At 38.2% G+C, this 23,614-nt stretch overlaps 1 protein-coding gene across 2 annotated transcripts in view; it reads right to left on the reverse strand.

The window, feature by feature from the left end:
* Positions 1–1,235: 1,235 nt before the first annotated feature.
* The window catches only part of fam107b (family with sequence similarity 107 member B), a 29,239-nt gene continuing 6,860 nt past the window's right edge, over positions 1,236–23,614 (reverse strand). The window contains exons 1-4 of one of the 2 annotated variants that reach the window (XM_067420194.1): positions 11,190–11,347; positions 9,962–10,139; positions 2,317–2,473; positions 1,236–2,230 (exon numbers count right to left, since the gene is read on the reverse strand). In XM_067420194.1, the coding sequence (XP_067276295.1) occupies positions 2,111–2,230; positions 2,317–2,473; positions 9,962–10,139; positions 11,190–11,232 (498 nt within the window). In that variant the 5' untranslated portion in view covers positions 11,233–11,347 and the 3' untranslated portion in view covers positions 1,236–2,110. Of the gene's footprint in view, positions 2,231–2,316; positions 2,474–9,961; positions 10,140–11,189; positions 11,348–23,614 lie in introns of those variants that run through there. The other variant, XM_067420195.1, reaches the window with a different exon arrangement.

Here is a 23,614-nt window from a genome sequence, read left to right on the forward strand (position 1 = left end):
TTGACAATTTGTTTCTTATGCTCTAAACCATGTATTAATATACTTATTCCAAAGGACTTTTTTTCCAGGGTCTTAGGGGGTTAATGTTCATTTATGTGTTATTTTATATGATCTTATTAGTGATGCATCTCCCCAGTAAACTAATTTCATCTCTCTTTCACATGTTGATGATAGAGGGTCCCTCGTTTACCTGTTCACATCTTTGCCAAACTTTTTGATATTTATATGTGTTAGTTTTATAAATGTACATTGTAAACATAACTGGTATTTTTTTGTTTGTTTGTTTGTTTTATGTGAAAGCACTTATAGCAAGTGCTAGTCTTTTTTTTTTTTTTTTCGTTGTTGTTCTGTGTGTTGTATCTATTTGTAGGATTTATATATTGCTTAGATTTCATTTTATATTTTCCTTGAGTCATCTATTGCCTTAGGGCTGTTTTTTTGTTTCTTTTTGTTTTCTTTTCCTGAAAATAGATTTAGTATGAAATAATCTAGCTATTAATTTCCAACCAGGTCAATAGTATCAATTTATTTATTTTATTTTTTAAATAAGAAGAGAACTAATATGTGCACAAAGATAATAAAGACACACACACAAAAAAAACTTTCCATCATTATATATCAGATCACATTACTGACTGTTGACAGTTCCTTTGAGACACAATGCTATAAATGGTGTAATATTCAGAGGTCTTCTGAAAAGATGGGGCTGACGTAGATCTTATTTCAGCTGTGATAACTACATCTTTCAGTGTCTGTGACACAGTTCTCTCTGACCTACGTTTGCTGCCAGCTGTTCAACACAGCAGTTACATAAGAACCCTTGGAATTAAGACATTTCTATTGATTGATTTGCTTTTTTAAAAAAAAAATTAATTGCTTTTAACATTTTATTCGTAACTAAGAGGTCAGTGTCGCAAAATTGCATCTCTTTAACTAAACATGTCTTCTGCGACATCAGATACAAATGAAGTAAAATGCTTAAAATGTGAGTGAATCGTTTAGACTCGTGTTTATCCCTTTATATGGACAGTCTCATTTTTTGCTGTGGGAGCTACAGACCTTGTGCAAATGCCAGATGACTCACTTACACCTACTTTTCTTCTTGAAAATTGCAGCAATTTAAGACTGTTGTTCCACTCACTCATCCACTTTCTTCATCTGCATAACTACCTTCATTTATAAGATAACTTACACTTCTTGGTTACACAGATTTATATAGAGATTCAAATAAAGAATTCAACATGATAAAATAATATTTATTAAAAGAAGGTTTTAAGGGAACACAAGGAGTGGTTAGTTATTGGCTCAAATCTACACAAAACCATGTGTCTTTCTTCATTAATAAACATCTCATTTTCTCTTTCAACTACCATTCAAGTGAAAAATAAAAAAACACATGCGCTTGCGTTTATCACATTGAACTAAAGTGTATTAACTTATTAATAATGTATTCATTAAAAAAGGTATAACAAAAATATTTGCAAAGAAAACTCACAAACCTAGACCTAGTATTGCTTATGAAATAGCAGAGGAAGCGCACAAATATTACAATTCATAAAAAGCAAGCATGATGCATCACAATTTGCATGGCTGTAACTTAAGTTTTAGTTGCCTTTCTTTTTTAAATCATCAACCAAGAAGAAAATATCTTGAGAAGCCCTTTTGAACAAAAGCTTATGCTGAACATAAATAAAAGAGGATTGTTTTGGCTTAAAAGAGTCCATCCAGTGTCCCGTTTCAGGTTTCAAAAATAAAATAGTAAAATATGTGCCCCCCTCCAAAAAGAAACCCCAACATCAAAGTAATTATGTGGTCTTTGTTTGTTCCGCCATGCATGTTCTTTGAAGCTGGTCAACCAGTGGCAAAGAGGCTGCGCCCATGTGCAAGAGTTTGTGTGTATGTGTATGGTTTATTCTCCAATCCTCTTTATTTGTGATTGTTGTTCAGGAAAAGAGGCTGCGTGAATACTGGTTGCGTCTGCGGGCAGGCAACAGGAACCGTTCGTCTATAGTCACTTGTTTCACAGGGACACATGGGGGAGGAACACCAGGAAATCCCCACAAAACACAGTCCAGTTGCCATGTCAACAAATGTGCCATGGAAACCATTTCTAGGTGGCACGCTCCTGCCCATCCACTTCCTGTTTGGTTCTTCTCAGATTGCTTTTCATTTTGACAAACTCTGGGGTGTTTTCTTGCTCCTCTTCATTCTTGTGTTGATCTAGTTCCAGCTAAACAGGAAAGAGAGATAATTTTAGTCATTTGTTTCTGGAAATGCTTATTGTATTCCTATGTCTTTGTATGTGAGGGGACATACCTGTTCAAGTGTCTCTCTTCTCTTCATGAGCTCGACCTCAAGATCTGATCTTTTCTTGTGCGCCTCCTGCTCCTCTTTCTGAGCCTTCACCACCTGGTCTCGCTTCCTCTTCTCCATCACTTTCTGAAGTTCTGGTTTATTCTGCGGCGCGAGGCCTCTGTGATAAAAAAAATAAATTAAAAAAAGGATGAGACAATGAGTAACTTGACAATGAGTAGGACACATAAGGAGGACACTTGACAATGAGTAACTAGATAGGTGGTGGTGATTAGCTCTGGAAAACTAGCCACCATGATGCAAGAGTACTGTGGATGGTTGGTTGCCAGGGTGTTGCTATGCAGTGTTCTGGGTTATTGCTAGACAATCAAAGTCAAAACAATCCACCCAAAATCTAAAACTGGGCGTGAGCGATGTGACATGGGAAAAGCAAATAGAACATATTATAAATCAATGATGCGGTCTACACTGGACGCGACAACGAATTCCAGACAGCCATGGATGCCACAGTTTATACGCTACTTCTGACACGGAGAACAAATGGAATTGCAACAGTCGCTTTGTCACGTCCAGTTGAGACAGCCTCAAGTTATTGCTGTGCGACAACATCTTTCAGTCCAGCGAAGATATGCCTCATGAATCTCCTTCAAAGCAAGTCTATGGGAGTTTGTTTGATAGTTTTTATCATCAAAAATTGTAAATCTAAAAAGTAACAGCATACTTATCTTCAAAAAGTTGCAGAATTTGAGCACTTATAAGTGTACAATTTGGGGTTAGGGGCTTAAAATCATAACCGCTTCTATTTCATGATTTCGTTCAGAGATCTGACTCAATATATGAGAGAGAGAGAGAGAGAGAGAGAGAGAGAGAGAGAGAGAGAGAGAGAGAGAGAGAGAGAGAGAGAGAGAGAGAGAGAGAGAGAGAGAGAGAGAGAGAGAGAGAGAGAGAGAGAGAGAGAGAGAGAGAGAGAGAGAGATATGACTCTAGATGATATAATCCATAGGGTTACATAATATGACTGGAAATCCTGATTGCCCCAAATAGTGTAATCCAGTATGGATGGATTCCTGGGTGGGTTTTAGGGATTGGAATTGGTTCATAATGTCCAGAAGCTGCTGTACATTTAGAGCATTCAGAGATTATTTATTTTATTTACAGCACTTTGCTGTGACATCTTTGTTGCGTAATTTTTAATCTCATGTTTCCCAAAATTAAGGGCAGATGACCAATAATAAAACAATTTAATTTAATGATGAATAATTACAATAAATCACAATATAATATAATTTCAAAATGCCTGGCTAATGTAACAATTCATAATTGATTGCACATTGCTGATTTAGTTTTTTCTAAAAACTAAAATTATTAAAACCATTTTGAGTTAAAATAAAATAAAAATTTCAATTGAAATAAGTATAATTTAAAATATAAATAACAAAACATATTTAAAATGAAAACTTAAAAGTTGAAATTAAAATTCTAAAATTGCTAAACCTGAAAGAAAAATGTATGCTGTATTGATGGTTTTTTGTTTTACACAAAAGTACATACAACTTGAGCTAAAATTAAAATGAAAACTGAAAAATATATTGAAATTAAACACCAATTCCAAATATGAATATATATTACATAATAAAGTATATAAATAATGTTAAAATTACACTGACAAAAACATAAAAATATGTCCTCTGCTATATTTTAACATAATCCAGCTCTCTGCCTGCCACAACAGAGGCTTGCTGACTGCTTTGTAAATCCTTCAAAAACTTGTAGACTTGTCTAGACTAGTATGAATAAAAGAAAAAAGGGAGCTAATGAGAATATCAGAGCTGAGAAAATGTTTTAGCTATTTGGACAGCAGTTATATAACTATATGGGCTCCAAAAAATTTGAATTATGAGAATATCGGCCTAGTAAGTGTAGAAACCACATCTGCCGTTCTCCATTTGTGTGTCATGTCACTGATTTAGTTTCGGAACAGTATTTCACTTTCTCCCTCCAACTATTCATTCTTCTCTGAGAAAAGATGAAGAACAGCAACACATATCTATCTGTTGTGCAGGTGACTATGAGTGCAAAATAGAACTTCTGAGAATACTTCGACTCAGCACAGTAAAAAGTCCCACCTGAAACATCCTCCCTGATGTGAGGTAGGATGTTTCAGGCGTGATTTTTTACTGTGCCGAGTCGAAGTATTCTCAGAAGTGCTATTCTGCCATACATTATAGTTCTCCTTTTTAATCCGCTTAGAAAAGCGCCAAGTTTTATTTTGTCACCATACTTGATCATTCAACTTTTCGTATAACTGTATTTAAATAGGGAAAACATGGAGGTGTTTGGTCGCTTCTAACTTGATCTCTGTTTGGTACCTAATGAATGAACTGGGCTTAGTGAGCTAAGCTAAATGCTATCAGATCGTCACCGCGCATCAGAGCGATTAAGTGCACGCACTCAGACAAGAGAGGTATGTATCAACTCGTTTTAGTTAAGGGAATAACATAGTTTAATATGAAAAAGCGGTGAAGTATCCCTTTAAAGGACTCAAAAGTCAGGCCGAGTGTTGTTAAATGGGACTGTCTAAATATTTTCACCATGGTCCATTTCTGTATATAATAAAGAGTATAAACTCTACATTACATCTTAGTACGGCATGTAAACATTTGAACCCCTTTAAAGTTTTTGATTTTTACATTTGTATCGTTAGATATATTAGTTGAAAACCAATACTTGCATTTAAATATGTGTAATTTGACAATTTCTCTCAAAAAATCCTGTAGTCACTGGCACGCAATGAATTATGGGGTAGCAGGACTGTAAAGTCCTCAGCATGGCCCGCAAACTTGCAGGCTCAGATGAAGAGCATATCGAGGGGACATAACGGCCGCAAAGGGGGCCGCTCGCAAGCACCCTTCTGAAACCTAAAATCATGAATGGGACACCCTACGGTCTCGTGGAGCTCACACACGCACGCGGCAGCCATTGTAAGTCCACAAGACCGAAAGTGCAAAGAAGGGTGCCATTTGGGATTCACCCTATATTCAGCTCCTGGAGGGCCACGACAGCCCCAGTTTATCCAACCCTAATTAAACACAGCTAGTCTAGTCTTCAGGAATACTACAAACAACCTACACAGGTGAGTTGGAGCTGGCTGGATATAAACTATTCAGGACAGTCGCCCTCGAGAAGAGTGTGAGATAACTGGTCTAAACAATTCTAGTTTAAACTACAATAAGGAAAGAAAAAAAAAAAAAATAGTAGGTGCTTTAGTCTGACTAGTGACCTTTTTGAAAGCCTTTATCTTCCTCTGAGCTAGTATTAAGATAAGTGCGCTTTTGTCCATAGGTGTGGTTTTATGGTTGTATATTCTTTGTCGTTCAGCTAAAACTAGAACAATGGTTGGGTCTGAGAAAACAAGTTATATTTATTTAGTGAATTGACTTTAGGATGATAAATCGGCTTGCAGGACACTGTATGCAAAGGGATAGTTCGCACCCAAAAAAACTGATCACTTGCTCACCCTCCCGTCATTCCCATAGGTGTTGTTTTGTCCAAACATTGTATGGTCCGATGTCATTTTCAATATAATTTGGAAGAAAGTCAGTTATACAGGTTTAAATGACATAAGTAAATGATTGCAAAAGTTTACTTTTTAGGGGAGCTATCCCTTTAAGACTGATAAAAAGATTAAAAATAGTTCTGTTCTGTGAATGGACAAGATACAAAACATCGTCAGGAATTTCAGTGTGTGTCGTCACTGATTATATAACACTGCCGTCTCCAGGAACACACTGGTCCCTTGGAAACTGCTCACTTTGTCCTTATGTGATGTTACTCATCACAGACAACTGGGCAATAATAATAGAAAAAAAGAGAATGATACTGATGAATAGCGACAAAAAAAAACAGAGGCCGGCCGCAATTACATAAAATACCACCCTGCCCCCCAACCCAATACATTATCTAATATATGATGCAACAGACTTATATATAGCCTGACCTCCATCTCTCCATCACTCTGTGTTCTTCACCTTCTGCCCTGGCTGTACAATCGATTTTATAACTCTGAGTATTAGTGTACAGCAGGGTGGGAGGCAGACAGAAGGTAGGCGTCAGAGAAAGAGAACACAGAAAGGGTAGGAGGAAAGTCTAAGGGATGCTGTAATCCTTCTTATGTAACTCTCTATCTTTCAGCATCCCTCGGAGCACCACATCTGGAACTAATCCTATTTAGATTGTGGAAATGTTCCCTTTTCCTTAACCAAAACAAGCACACACACTCAATTTCCCACTCTCTATCGTAAGACTCTGTAACATTTGTAGGAAAAATACAAAAAGACAATTGAAATTAAAGCCCCTCTTTCTTGTTTGTCTTCATGATCGCCAGGCCTGTGCAGTGATTAGATCTCATGTACTTTCACAACTCCATTAGTAAAACCCATTCATTGCCACTAAATCAGTGATTAGTTTATTTAACAGGGTCAATGGACAGTCCATGACTGCTAAAGTAGCTGAAGAGCTAAACTTCATTTGCAGTCCCTGGGCAGAAAAAAAAGTTTGATTATTCTGGAGATATCTGTACTGTACGGAAACCGTTATCCTACACTAAACCCACAGCAAACTTTAGGGGGCCTGTTAAAAGTCAATGGGCTCAGGGGAGGCAAGAGAGACGTGGACCCCCACTCTAACTTTATTTGCTGGTGTCGCTATTGGAAACGTTACTTTAGAAAAACAAGTGATTTATACGTTTTTTTTAATGGGGACTAATTATCCCAATTTTTACAAGATGTAATTTAAGTCTGAGGTGTCCCCAGAATGTGTCCCCAGAATGTTTCCGAGTCAAGAACAGGTTTTTTTCGTGCATGTGTCTTTAAATGCAAATGAGCCTCTACGTTCGGATTCTATGACAAATATTAACAAGACATCTGCTTGATTTAGATTATCATCTATATCACGATCACTCTCACGGATAGCATAGTTCTTTTATCATTGAAGTTATTATTTCAACGCGTTTTAAAGCTATATTAGTTTAAACTTCTAATGGATCGTTTTTGGAGCACACTTATTGGAAGCACACAGACACCTGGCTATCAGACATCAAGTCTCGTAACTTCTATTTCACATTTTCTGTTGTGTTAAAAAAAAAAACTGTGGTAAATGGGGGTCTTGTTCACCATTTGCCATTGGGGGGAAAATGCAGATTAAGGGGCCGTAATATTCTAATAAGATCCCCTTCCTACGTCAGAAGGGGAGAGAAATCTGAGCGGCTCGTTTTTTCACGTGCTTGCAGAGAAAGGCCTACCAAAACTATTACTGAACTTTCCTTTCTCACGTTTTCAGGGTTGACAGATGCACTGGGGACCTGATAATAGCACTTAAAAACGGAAAAAGTCTGATTTTTATGACATGTCCCCTTTAATGTTAGCCTAGAAATCTAGACGCACCCTAGCGGCAGCAAATTTAATCTGCCCGCAAGTGTCGTCTAGGAACTCTCAATACCCTTCTGAGCTGTATTCCTCACAATCTGGATGGGCCAATCACATTGTGTATAAAGTCGGGCCATAATGACAACGGCCGAGTTGCGTTCGCGTGCTTCTAGTAAACACAGAAACTGGCGAACGGCGGCCTTTCGAATCAGCATTGACTGCGATTCTGGAAGACTTGGAGTTAAGCTTTTCTCTGAGAAAAGAACAAAGATACGTGCAGGGGGAGTTTGAAAGACAACCGTTTATACCGCCCCTCGGATTGAGCCCTGTCTATGGTGAGTTTCCAGACCAAACCTCTTGATGTGGGTCTGGCTTGTCAGGCTACTTTAATGTCACATTTGCTAATATTTGCATAGTTTTATTTTTGTAATATGGATTATTTTGTTATCCAAAACTGCCTCCCTTGCCTACACCCCTGATTATTAAATATTTTATTAATATAACAAAACTTTTTTTAATTTTATTTTTATGAATCTATACATTTTATACACTTTCTCTCTCTTTAACACAACACCCGAACTTGTGTCTTTTGACTATTTTTTACTATTCTGGAGGCAATCGCTGAGATTTTTCTCACCCAAGAAAATATATTTATAAATTGAACCAGATTAGATGTAGCCTGGATGCCAGCCGAATTTAGCCCCGCCCAGAATATTTTTAAGTCGGACAGTTCGGTCTGGCATTGCTCCATAGAGGAGTAATTATCCCCGAACAGAAACTGTTCGGACCAATGAAATCATCAGGGCGAGCTTTAGACGATGATGGACATGGGGGCTTGGATTATATTTTTTTGAATCCTAAATGGCGTTTGGGGGGTAAAATGTGTGTTATTTTGGCAAGGTTGCCTCCTAAAATTTGCACTCTATATCACATAATAGTCGCTTCAACCAGCGGACATTGAAAACACTCTGCGGGAAAAAAAGCGGACTTGGCAACACAGTGCAGTTGAGCTCTGTTGACATTTGACAATGGGTCGCTTCGTTGCTCTGATTGGTTGTAGGTCTATCCAATTGAGGTCTTTCCTGGTTCGGTTGAAACACGCCCCATAATCACAGCCCAATGGAGCAGTTTCAGACTCATATTCTGACTAGAATTGAGTATGACCACATCAGGCTAGATTAGATGTTTAATAAAAGTGATTTGCAATCTTGTGATGGAACTGCAAGCTCAATAAGTATTAAACACCCACAAGCAACAACGTTTTATCAATCAGTAACAAGCAAAGATCTGCAGGTAACTACAGGTATAATAACAAAGTAAAATCAAATCTTTCAAGCACTTCCTCGAACCTGCTTAAATCATACACATACCCCTGACTGGGAATCACTGGAATATTCTCAATTCCCACACAGCAGAGGACAAACAGATTTTTAGATGCTCAACTAATGTGGGAAGTGAGAATCAGTAGACCGGAGTTTATGTAATCATCCTGGTAACCGAGACTTTGTGTGTGTTATTTGTTTCTTGCAACATAAATGACTTGTGCCGTGACTTATCCGTTTTTGTTCGCATCAAAGCGGCAAGAACAACATCTACCCTCAAGGGATCTTCCTAATAACTTCCAACTGCAAAAGAAAAAACTGTTTTATGTAATAGGGAGCATGTGTGTACACTTGCTGTCACAATTCATCACCAATGAGAATGAGAGTGACGGAGAGAAAAAGAATGAGGCAGAGAGGACTAGAACGAGTGACTCAAACTTATTGTTTCCAGTGCATTTTTTCCTGGTTCCTGTCTGCCTAGATACAGCACACAAACACAGAGGGATCTGCCAGGGGGAAATCATTCATCTTATCCTGACAGTCCTCTGGGTAGCATCAACTTTCAGAAAGACTCTTACTTTTGAAGAACTCATTTGTGAAATATACAACGGCTGAAGTTGGTCTTTATATGACGCACAAGTCATATAGGCATTTATCAGAGAATGTTTGATTGTATTTGATCAAATGTGACTTATTTTAGGTTTAACATCCTAAATAAAATAGTTTTGAATTGGCAAGTGCCCACAAAGCATGAACAGATAATTTGCCAAGATGATGAAAATGAGAGGAGAAAACATGATTGCAGCTGGTTGGGGGCGTAATGGTGAATTCTGAGAGGGAAAACACAGCGAAAGAAGTACACATGTAGGAGGACTGATCTAATGTAGGCTGTATGTGCATCACCTTTTCTGGTTCATGAGGAGCTCTCTGTGTAGGTCCTGGTGATTTCTGGATGACTTCACCGGGTTCAGGAGTTTCTTGGGCTTTATGAGTTCATCGCCATCACTGTCCATATAGTCCGGCTCTGCCATAATGCTCCGCACACGGGACAGTCCCTCTGGTATGTCTGCCTGGTCCAGCCCTGAGAAAAAGGACACAAGACATACTATTCAAATAAAGACACACATTTTAACATGCTATAACACAAACAAAAAGTGCTTCAAATAGATTTTATAACAGTCAAAGTAACTGATTTCATAAATTCATCTGAACTTTCTTTAAATGTGCTCTTTTAAATGCCTCTTTAGCTCAATATTATTATGCAAACAGACCACCGTCTGTATGACAAAAATAACTACCACAACAACAAGTCGATCAACGCAAATACGTAAAAAACGTAAAAATGTTTGACAAGCATAAACCACATTTCCTAAAGCATCTGCACTTTAATATTTAAAAAATAAAACAATATTTGAGACAATTAAACACAATTAATTTAGTATCAAACCATGGGATCAAAATACACATTTAAATAATATATAATAATAATAATTTTGGGGGAAAATCCATACTTTTGATCAGGAAATAAATAAAGCTCTCTCACTGGTTTATCGTATTTTATCTCATATCATTAAACAGATGATGAATGATGAACCCATGTGACTTATCTCACAGTTATTTGTTTACAGCCGGATACTAGACACTAGTTTTACACTAACAAACAAGCATTTATCATTTAGCACACAGGCATTTAACATACTGAAACAACTAGCAATTTGATTAACTATATCTGAATAAACATGATAAACACCACTTGAAATATTTTACATTATAATGTGAAATTAAAAGAAAAAACATCAAAAATTACATTACATGTACATGTAGGTCAACTCAGTATTTGGGTATTTTTTTCTAATTATAATAATAAATAATAAACAAAAAATGAATATCATCAGATAATACTTTTAACCTCATTATTTAAGATAAGATACAACATAATTAAGATACAACATAAATTGGCAGGACTATTTAAAATACAGTAAAAAGGTGATTAAAACTTTTAAAAACACGCCACCTAAAAATGTACACTTTCACTTATACATTTAACCTAAAATTGCATTGTATTTCCAGAAAGTGCATGTTCATGTTATCTGTCAGCTACTCGCATACATTTAACAACCCCAAATCTCACCTGGAAGGACTGGAAACACTGGGTATCTGAACATGGTTGTCATCTCTGCGTTCGAGCGTTATTCAAAATCTCAGGATATTAAGCACTACTTCCCACAGCTAGATGAAACTGCAGCTCTGTCTGAGTGGCTCTCCGACAGAGCACTGCGCTCTATAAACAGCTCTTCTGACTCCGCCTGATGCTTTATTACCTAACAGCCCACCCACCCCTGGCCAGAGCAGCTCCCTCAAACATCCCGGTTAATCTTTTATCACCCGAGATATAAACATCAAAGAGTGTGGCCCCAAATACGCAGCAATAAACTGGTGAACACTCCCAACTAAAGAATTCAACACAGGTGTGCTTCCAGAAATAGGATAAACTTTGAGGTCGTAGCTATTAAAAGAAAGAAAATATTGAACGTGATGGGGCTACACAGAAATGTATTCAAAATTTCAAAGTGCTCATAAATCAGAGTGTTATTTTTAGCAAATGAATGTGCATTCACACTTTCATCATTCTTATAACCTCAATAAGAAATTGAGAGTAAACAGTGCAGGTTTTTAGTGGACGAGAAAACAACATAACGCATTTATATCAAACCATGAAAGAAATAAAATACCAACACTGTAGTTTATCTGAGAATCAAATATGTCGGAGCAGCATATTTGAACAACGCAGTACAATTTGAGCTGCAGTTCATTTGCTGACCACTAGAGGTCATTCTCGTCAACAAGCCCCCATGAGCCAAGTGACGCACATGGATTGTTTTTTCACTGTCCTGACATAATTCAATTTTAAGGAACAATATGAGGACATTCCAAACTCTATGCGGATGTCTCAAAGCCAAGGGTAAATCATGTCACAGTGAAGTGTGTGGCACTCCCAGGACAAAATCAACACTCTTCATAGGCCATGACGTTTGCTTATAGCCTTTTTCACTGTGGTCACTGTTTAAATACACATAATTAAGTTGCAAAACACGTGCTCATGTATTTTATTGCAATAACTTTAGTGTTTCCCGCTCTGATATGTTTGCACATGCATATGGCATATCACCTCAGTGTTATTTACAACCAGTAATTCCGTTATGCATTCAGGAAGAATACATTGGGGAAAATGGATGCTAGCGCTATTATCCTAATGCTGTGCGTCAAAGGCAGCTGTATAATGTGTCTATTCACACTCAAAGTTCATTTTCAGCTATAACCTAAGAATAGTTCCCGTTGACACTGTGTTGAAAGTTTGTGCTGAGTTTCACAAAACTTAACATTTTTCAAGTCGACGTGGTACATTGATCTTATCTAGTTAAAAGAAATGTTCACCTAAAAAATTACAATTATTCTTTTGCTGTGAGTATATTTCGATTAATCAATTGATTCAGATCACAAAACTGTTCCTTTAGCCAACTATGCACACAAGATCTGGTGAATTGTGTTGGTAAAGACAGAACTTGCGACCACAGTTGGCTTTGGAAACCTTACCCCTGAATGATTAGTTTCCGAACAACACTGACTCAGTTGTCTATTTTAATTTCCTTCAGTGATCAGTGATCTTGACAAAGTGGTTACTGATAAGATTATCAGTGAATGAAGACTTTCGATCTGTTTCTTTCTCACAAAGCTATATAGCTCACAAGACCACTTTTATGACATCTTTATGGTGGCTTTTTTCAAACCCTCATTCACTGTAAATATTTCAAAAACATTTGTATCCTACAGAAGGAAAGTCATACAGGTTCGGAACATAAATTTAGAAAATAATGACAGCTTTTTCATTTTTGAGTGATCGATCACATTAACAGATACATAACTGACCATTTCTATACAACGGTAGTTGACAAATACGCAGTAAAAAACACTTTTTTTGTAAAACACCAGTTTGGAAGAAAAACAAAAAAAAATGTAATGTGAAGTCTGGCTATCACCAGACCAAGATCAATTTTAAAATTGATTAAAAATTGGTCTTGGGGAGTCTCTGTATTTTCTACTGGGTTTACCCAGTCAAGTGTGAAGACCGATGTTTGAGAAAATATGAGGGGTCACTAACTTTGGGGTCTCAGGCCAAAGGAAAACAGAAATGAAAATTTTTATAGTGGTTCAAAGAAATGTTACATATTTGAACAATTCTGAGACAAAATCTTACCATGTGCACATGAGTCATGAGTATGAGGTCTCTGCGGAACAAGAGTGGGCGTTTCTAAATTTGTGGGTGTTTTCAAATTTATGGGTTTCTATAAATCACGCAATGAAAATGATCACCTTCACCAGACCCCACTCTAAAACCCTATCCACACTGTGACGTGCAAATCAGGTAACAGTTTAAAACGTCCCTCTGTTTATGGCCGCGCCCACACAAATGTGGTTACACCTATTACTAACCTGCAGAGACATGGGCGTCACAGTAACATGACCTTGAATGGGGTCCTTCAACTAATTGAACTTGTCACTGGAATTGCCAAATTTAAAATCAGGATTGGTGTCATACCAGAGGTGTGTCAAAATGTATCAAGTTCCTACATTTTTTGAAATATGTTTTTTTTTTTTTATTTACTAATTGTCCTATGGAGTGACTGTTTCAAGCATAGCAGTGTGGCTCAATATATTACAACTTACTTGCATTTTAAATTATGACAATATTAATTATATTATTTTATCAGGTAACAGTGAAAATGCCATGTCATGTCAACAACCCAAATATGTTCAAACATGTGAACTACATGCCATTAAACGTCATGTCAACAACACTTTTTGCATGGTTTGTGCACTTCATTGAGCTTAAGTCTCTGCAGGACAACTGCATTTAATAAAAGGCACAGATCTAGCTTTTAATTAGAGAGCTGCACTCTTCAACCCTGCGCAGAGAGCACAGACGTCTCTATGGTGATGACCACCACAACACTAAACACATGGGTGTGTCCAAGAATGAGCATTTCAATATATTTTCATATTGATTGTGCATTGATAATGATACATCAGAGCATTTATTTGCATGCATGTCTGTGCTTGCGCATGCAAGTACTAAAGGAATGCATGTAAACTGTCTAGTCACTCATTAAGACTGGAGGTGTTAGGCAGGCATCTGTTTGCCAGTCCTCAGACTTGTACCTTGTTCCAGCCCACAGACTTGCGCATGAAGGGGACAGCTCTCATTTAACATCACAGTACATATGAGCAATCATGCATATCAGCCAGATTTGCATTAATGTTTAAAAGCTACAGTGCTTTTGTTCCTTCTCCACTTGAAGTTAAGACTTAAAATTCCATAAAAAATATCAAATATGTGCTTAGATCAATTAATTTGAATCTTAATTCAAGTGAATACACTTAACTTGTACATGGTTAACTTGGTCTTCAAAATTGGGTAATATGCGTGACATTGGAAGAAACGGGTATATCATGACAAAACTAAATTTCCCTTAATCTTTTGAAACAGTTCATTGCAAAATTCAAAGCTTAAGTTCCTCCCCAATACAACTACTGTTTATTGGTACTGAGATACTTTCTACACGTATTTGAAGACATGCACATGACCACCAAATCTACAAGTCAATGTTTGATGTTTAAAAACTTGGCCTAATTATTCCTAACACCAGAAGAACTAACATTAAAATGTGGGAATGTGTTAAACCATGTGTACCAACATCAGACAGAAACGAGCTTCCAATTTTCCATTTAGTTAAATCTGATATACTGAATACACTGATCAGGCATAACATTATGTCCTAATATTGTGTTGGTCCCCTATTTGCTGCCCAAACAGCCCTGACCCGTCGAGGCACGTATGGACTCCACTAGACCCCTGAAGGTGTGCTGTGGTATCTGGCACCAAAATGATAGCAGCAGATCCTTTAAGGCCTGTAAGTTGCAAGGTGGGGCCTCCATGGAGGAAACTTGTTTGTTCAGCACAGATACTTGATTGGATTGAGATCTGGGGAATTTAGAGGTCAAGACAACACCTCAAAATCGTTTTTGTGTTACTCAAACCATTCCTGAACCATTTGCTTTGTGGCAGGGTGCATTATTCTGCTGAAAGAGGCCACAGCCACCAGGGAATACTGTTTCCATGAAAGGATGTAAATGATCTGCAACAATGCTTAGGTAGGTGGTACGTGTCAAAGTAATATTTCGCATTTGTTTCAACATTTGCATCGAGCAATTTGAGACGGCCAGCCTTTCCTACTCACGTGCATCAATGAGCCTTGGCCGTCCATGGGTCCCATTCACTGCACCAATGCACATTGCACTGACTGAGGGATGCCATGGGCTCAAGTGAAACACTTCCTACAAGTTCCTTTGCTTTGGACTCAGTGACAGGTAACTGTATACACAGGTGCAGGGCCGAAGTGGACTGTAATAGCTTCACACACTTGCTTTACTATTTTGTATTATTGCATTCTGGCGCTTTTGTTCTGCAATACAATGAAATAACTGAACATGTATCTGTAGGATATACATGTGATAAGCGCTGTTAGTGGAGTCCACCGCATAGAATCGACTCACGTAAATCAAAAGGAGATGTGGAAAATCTGATATCAAACAAAGGAGAGAACGGCGCGCACTTCAATTTAAAAAGCCGAAATCTCCGGTTTCACCATCTACACGACAACGCTATAACCGAAGTTTCTAAAAATCTTCACTCTGGCCGGAGTTTTCAAAAAAAGTCCGGTTTTAGTAACCGGATACAGCGTTTGCGTGTGGACGAACAGCCAAACCGCGTAGAAAAAGCTGCGGTTTTGAAAATACCCGTGTTTGTGTGGACAGGGCCTTATAAAGGTCCAGAAATTCATCAGGTTTCTTTTTTTAATTATATGTTAATACATTGCAGTCTTGCCGCCAGGCAATAGCTGCAATGCTGATCGTGCTTGAGTTTTGATTTCTGCCCTATTCAGGGAACACGAGAACGTCCAGTAATGTCAGACAACTTAATCCAGATATTTTAATCCAATTCACAAATTCGTTTGAAGAACCAAATTAGCCAGAGTTCAGTTATGATTAGAAGATCTGGGATCTTTCAAATCCTCTTGGATGTATTAAGCGAGGTACGAAGAACGGACCCCTGATCAGTGTATATATTAGTGCTGTCAAAACAGTTAATCACAATTAATTGTATTTAACATAAAAGTTATATATGAACAGAAAATAGTTATTTTAAATTGTAAATATACAAATATATAAATTGTAATATTGCTACAATAGTTACAATTAATTGTTCCTGGCATTCTAACAATTAAGGCACAAAAGAACTAACAGAGAGTTCACTGAAATGGTGGGAAACACTTTTTTTCCAGGAGTTCATTATGACTTGGATGGCCCTTACAAACCCTCGCACGCACGCACACTCACGCACAAACACACACACGCGCACACACAGCTGGGGAACTGCAGAAAAGAAAATGCCCACCCAGGGCACTAACCATTACTGCAAATGATCACACAGTGTCATCATGAGTGTTTATATACTTGGATCATTGTGCAGATTTGCTAAGAGTCATGCAGCTACATGACTTCGTTCTAAAAATGACATCCAAAAATTAAAGGCTTGAAATGTGACCCCAACTCCTTCAATGCAGATTGTTGCAATACTTTTAACAATATGTGCCAATATGTATTTGGATTTGTTTTTTTATGGTCTACAACATAATAGGACAGACCAGAGGGTAGCCGCACCTTAATCAATCACCCTTAGCTTCCTTTTCCAGTCATCTCCCCAATGCCCACACACACAAACCTTGAACGAAGACATTGGGCAGCAATAACAGGAAACAGACAAACTCAACAACAACAAATCCCTTGCGATTTTGGTCACATTTTGGAGATGAAAATTGAGGTATTTGTGAGACTCAAGTACTGGGACACACACAGAGAGATGAGGAGGAGGTGGAAAGGATGCCACTTCTTTGTTCCGCTCTCATTAGGGACAGAGACATGCAGGGAGGAAGGGAGCAGCTGGCAGTCTATTGCACCATCTGACCCTTATTGGGCACCGTTTACACACAGCGGGAGGGTATATTAGCCCCTCCCCAATCCCAAAACCCCTTTCACTAGTGCTGTAGTGCTGTCACTTTCACCTATTCTTCATAATGTATTCATTTCTAACCTAACACTCATGAAAACCCTTGCACACTTTTCTAAAAACAACTAAACCCAATTTCTGGCATAAAGGCCTTTCTGGACCATCCCCCACTCTACATCCCACCCCGCCAGTCATTACAGACCACAGAGGTATCAATTCGTATCAACAGTCCTCTAGACGATTCATTTCTCCCCCTCATTTTCTCATGAACCGCCTGTCTTACCATAACAGGAATGAATCAGACCTCCGCTAAACAGCTAGAGATCTGAAACAGATTGCATGTAACCCTTTAAAGAATAGTTCAGGCTAAATATGCATAAGTGGCCACATAAACAAATGGACTGACTTACACTTACAATAAACTATGGGGCAAGTATACAGTAAATGAAATTGCTTGTGTTTGCTTAAATTTGAAAAAAAAAAGTGAAATTACCTAAAGTGATTTTTAAGCTGAATCTCATGCACATTAGATGGGCCAGGAGAAAATGTTAAATCTCATAAACCAAGGGTTTCCCACAGCTCATAGAAATAAACATTTATGGGCTTCTCTTGCATTGTCAGAGGTCAGACACTTCATCTTACTAGCATTAAACTGCTTGCATTACCCCCACTACATTAGAAAAAAATTATTGGACTCCACAGCAATAGAGCTGAAGGCGAAACTGCCATCTATAGTCAGTATGATAAAAGCATAACCCGTTACAACTCACTACAGTCAAACTACAAAATAACGATAAAAACTGATTGAGTCCATATGCCAAACTGAGACAAAACACCAACACAGCGCCCGCGCTCATGCCATCTGTGGACACACCTGGGCATTGCTGTGGGGGTTGTGTATCTGCGGCAGTGGAGAAGAGCTCTGTTATACACTAATAAACACAGGAATCAGGTCAAGAGAGATAAGTGTGCATCTGGACTGACATATTCTGCTGTCTGCGGATGTCAAAAACAACAGTACATGATGTGTAGTCAATAATTCAATAGCCTTGATTAATGAAACAATGTTGACATAACATACGGCAAATCATCAGGTTTTGCAGTTGTAAACAGCTTTTAGGAAGCTACAACTGGATCTGGATGAAAGGTCTAGAATTAAGTCTAATTTCCAGTCGGAGTAAAGTCAGGACCTCTGGCATGTAAGGCCTGACCTCAACTAACCCACAAGAAAATTAGGTCATGTGATGAGATGTCATGACACTGCTGCATACTGGGAAAAGGAAACACTTGTTTGTGTGTGCAAGTGTGCAGTTGCAAGTGGGAGTCTCCTTTTGTCCTTTTTTTTCCCCACTGTTATTCCTGTTAGTCAATAATGGTAGTCAAGTTTTTTGGAGCTAAAATGGCTCATCTACCTTTTCATTTATTTCACCCACTCTCTAAGTACGTTTACACAAGATTGTGTTTTGAGCTTTTCGTGTACAGACAACAACGTTGTCATATGATGCTCGGCCAGTAGTTGGCAATCATGTCACTGTGAAGAATAATTACATGCCTAAAAACTGAACATGTAATAATTAGGGCCCTATCTCAGCGCAACACAACACCAGGCGAAGCACAAGCGTTTTTTGCTAGTTTCAGTCCGACACAGTTATCATTTTCATATCCAGCAGCACGTTGTTTAAATAGCAAATGCACTCGCGCCCATCTGTTCGCCCATGGGCATGCTGGTCTGAAAACGAGGTGTGTTCAGGTGCTTCAGAAGATGCTAAAACTAATCATTTCATTGTTGGGACTAAAAACCTAAAACTGGAAGCCATAAAAGACCACGAATCATCCATCCAGGTAAAAAACAAAACAAAACAAAGAGCGCACAGAGCCCTACTCATTTAATGAAATGTATATCAGTTCATGGTTTGTGTGTATATAAGAGAGAATGAGAAAATGTCAGTATTTCATTGAGACTTGAGATTAAATAAGTATTGTAGTGCTTATAGTATTAATTTTCAGATGCTGATACACATTGTCGGTTAAAAACAAGAAAGTGGCTGGTAAAAACATTGAGTGACTGGTAGATTTTGAAATCCACCAGCCACAGTGGCCGGTGGACAAAAAAGTTATTTTCCATCCTTGACAGTGACACTTTGAAACCTGTTTTCAAAAGTTTACCTTCTTAGACCCTGCCGTTGTTGTGTAAATTAACGGCCAAACTGACCAAAATGCATAAAAAGTTTTTCCGTTTATAGTTGAAAATGGTGTAGAGTAAATGCCCCCTAAATGTTGACACAATAATACACTAAAACCAATACACAATCAATACACAGTGACAAGCAAAAAAAAGCACTCTCTTCCACACTGGGCTCAGTAAAATGTCTAAGTAGATGCTATAAAAAAAATTAAAAAAAATTATACCTCGCCAACTGCCATCCCTGTGTTTAGCCCAAGCGGTAACTTCACCCAGTTTCTGCCAATACGGAAGTAACTTAAACTGCATTTCATCGACTGGCCACTAGAGGCAGGTTCCAGAAGGGAGCAGAATCTCATTGAGCCCCATGTTAAAATTCCCAACTTTACAGCAGAAAAAAACATATTTACAGCTTGGTACAAATTATGGTTTTGGTCTATACAGTTAATATTGCTTCATGACAACTGTGAGGGGGGTGAATTTTTTTTTGTAACATCACATTCTTTTACATTATATAAAGCATTAAAGTTGTGCATTATTAAGGGCGTGGTTACTTGAGTGACAGTTGGATAGCCATTTATCTGCTTTCTGCGGTCTATCTGTTCTTTTTGCCCATTTTCTGTTACCCGGGCGTGAAGCACGATGATGCGCTGTCAAGATGGCAACGGCCAGCTCGTCTCTACTTTATGCTTCAGAACAGCTCATCGGAAGGGTGACGTCACGGACACTACGTCCATATTTTTTTTTACAGTCTGTGGTTTAGGCATGAGAAGAAAAAAGGAAATTTGTTGATTATATGAGCTGGTATTGTTTCTATTACTGCATCAAATTACCAATAGGTACAAATTCAAAATTTATGCTGTATTACTAATGTGCAAAAAAATTTTTGCTGATAGGGTCACAGCTTTATCTGACAATGAAGATAACGTGATCTCGACATCCGTGTTCAGACATCCGTCACTCCACCTCCTACTGCTTAACACACTCATGTGTGCCTTTTCTCAATTCTGTGAGGGGCCTAGTGCTAACTGTAAAAGAAAAAAACGACTTCCTGTTGCTCTCACCCACCAACCAAAAAGTCCTTAATAACCACAAACTTTTTCTACTCTAGTTTCAAGTCTTTACTTGATTCGGTTTTTAGCTGTAACCGAGCACCAAATGACTATAAAACGTCTTATGACAGTCAGCCAAGTGAGGGTAAAGTGAGAAAGCAATGAGTCGAGTGAACAGTGTTGGTATTATTAACTGTAGATTATGTTAGTTTTGAATGTGTGTTGTTAGAGAGGCCTTCAGAGGGGAGTTCCACAGGAGAGATATCGGCATGAATGGAGATTATTCAGTGAGTGCAACACCATGTTGTCATACCACTGGAATGTGATGAACCTGCAAAGGCTTTCTAAATCACACAGTGAATTTGCAATCACCTTAAAAAACTTGTTGAATAGGTCTATGGCATACAGGTCTTTATAAACAACACAATAAGGTTTCAAAAGTTTAATTTAATCAAATTAAAGCAATATCTTAAATTGCACCAGTCACATTCTTGCAAAAATCCAACTAGCAGACCAAGAAAAACATAATTATAGTCAGGATTGGTTAAGTAATAAAGTAATAAATGTTATTTGGACAAAAAATGGACTCAGTATTGTGTATTGGCTGCAAAATACAAAGTTTAAACTCCTTTTCTTTATGAAATGTTATGCATGAAATTATTTCCTAATGGGAGTCATACCCAACTGGCTTATCAAATGAGAAAAAAAAAGTAACCATAATATCAAAATTGACAATTCTTATCTATGATGGAATATTGCAGTATTTATTATAAATGATGTTTCCTTGTAGCCTGGATGCCAGCCGAACTTAGCCCCGCCCACAACATTTTTAGGTCGGGCAGTTCGTTCTGGCCTTGCTCCATAGAGGAGTAATTATCTCTAAACAGAAACTGTTCGGACCAATGAAATCATCAGGGGGGGCTTTAGATGATGATGGACAGATGATCAACAGTAACGTAATCAAGCACGTCATCAAAGAGGCTTGGATTATATTTGTTTGAATACTAAACGGAGAGCTTGCTTTTGTATGCATTCACCTTCACAATTTCTCTCAGAAATGATGATCATGTTGGGTAAGTACTCTGTGTATCATTAAATTATTTTATTTTTTTTACAACACCAGCAAAGATCGTGTATTCCAGCCTGATTTTAGCACGTGCAGACAGGGTTGCCAAGTTTTTACAACAAAATCCGCCAGCTACTAGCCCTAAACAATAGCTTCTCGGGGGGTTCTCCGGGGGGAAAAATGGTGTTTGGGGAGTAAAACGTGTGTTATTTTGGCAAGGTTGCCTGCTAAAATTCGCACTCATGGGTCTATATATCACATAATAGTCGCTTCAACCCGCGGACATAGAAACAACCCGCGGAAAAAACGCGGACTTGGCAACACAGTGCAGTTGAACTCTGTTGACATTTGACAATGCGTCACTTCGTTGCTCTGATTGGTTGTAGGTCTATCCAATTGAGGTCTTTCCTGGTTTGGTTGAAACACGCCTCATAATCACAGCCCAATGGAGCAGTTTCAGACTCATATTCTGACTAGAATTGAGTATGACCATGTCAGACTAGTTTCCTTGCACATTTTTTTTTTTAATCATGTGCAATCATAATCTTTAAAGGTCCCATGGCATGAGTTATTTTATTATTTTATAATGTTTCCTGAACTTATATTGTTAGTATGGTTTTTACATCAAAAAATGTCATAATTTAGAAATAAAAGGCATTTTTTCTTTACTGATATTAGCCCTCTGGCTGGAATGCTCTGTTTCAAGGGGCGTGTCTGCTATGAGTCTTCAATGAAAACACCCACTGTTGTGATTGGCTGACATCTTTGCATTTGAAATGAGATTTTGTGCGGAGGGGGCGTGGCTTAGTGAGCACTCACTGCCAGTCGAGAGACAGAGAGACGGAGCTGGGGAAAGATTGCTGAGAAAGCGTTATTGTACCGAGTTGTTGAGAGCGCAATTATTTATTTTGTTTGTATCTGAGAGCTCTGAATAAACACGAGTAAACTTTGCAACGTTATTTTTCTCACAAAATGCTTTCACCACACAACATTAAAATACAGCAAGAGCTTCTGTTGAGCATAATTACTAGAGCAGCGTCATTCATTATAACGGCAGTTTGGACACGTGTGCACTGCAGATATACGGGAGATGGACAGATCCGAACATTATAAAGAGTGTTCTTTGATCGCTCTGTAGTTAAATCATTAAAATAACAGATTTGTTTCATGCTATGCTACTAACAGAAATGACGTGAAGTTGATTGTTTTAGGCCCCGTCCACACGGAGATGGGTTCAGCTGTATACGTATACATTTTGATCAGCATTTCGTCCATACGGATCCAGCATTTTGGAAGCATGAATCTGATATTTTCTGAAACCGGGTCATACAACTACGGGCACTGGGCATGCGACAATCAATATTGCGTCATTTAATTACTGTATCTGCATTATTGTAAGGGTATGTTTTGGGTTGGGGTAGGTGTAGGCATTAATAAATTGTTATGCAATTTATTAATAAATTGATATGCAATTAACACATCTGTTAAGTAGCAAATGTATTTTATTGTTATTTTATTGTGAGATTTTGCCTCACCTCCTACCACTGCTATACTCCTTCTAGCCAAAACTCTTCTTTTCCGTTTTAGTGTATTTCTGTGGCAGAATTACAGCGCCACACACTGGCCTGGCATGTAAACTACACCGTTTTTTGTCGGTTTCTGTGATCTCGTGTGGACGCTGATATTTCTTGAAACAAGGACAAAAAAGATTGGATTGGGAAAGCTCTGACTTCGTGTGGACGGGGCCTTAGTCACTGGCTTGATTCACTGATGCATCAAGGCGGCCAGCGGCGGGACAGACAGTATTGAACGATTTAGAAAGAAATCTGTGTGAACTTGAATGATTAGCTACAAATCAGAACTCACTGATCCCAGGTCAGGCATTAAAGAACACTGTTACTCACTGTTTGTGGCAGTGCTGTTGAATCCATATGGTAAAGCCTGTGCTGACATCGCGACTAATAAACTGAATCCATTCTCTACTAATTCTATGGGTGGGCAAAGCAGAGGAAGGGGAGGAAACCTTTCCTGGCATGATGTCATAACAGGAGAATTCAAGATCAGCTTGTCTGGGCTCTCATTTTCTCAAAGACAGAGAAAGACAGGCATAATTCAGTTTACACTGGTCAAC

The sequence above is a fragment of the Pseudorasbora parva genome, chromosome 16 (genome assembly GCF_024679245.1).
Source record: "Pseudorasbora parva isolate DD20220531a chromosome 16, ASM2467924v1, whole genome shotgun sequence".
NCBI lineage: Eukaryota > Metazoa > Chordata > Actinopteri > Cypriniformes > Gobionidae > Pseudorasbora > Pseudorasbora parva.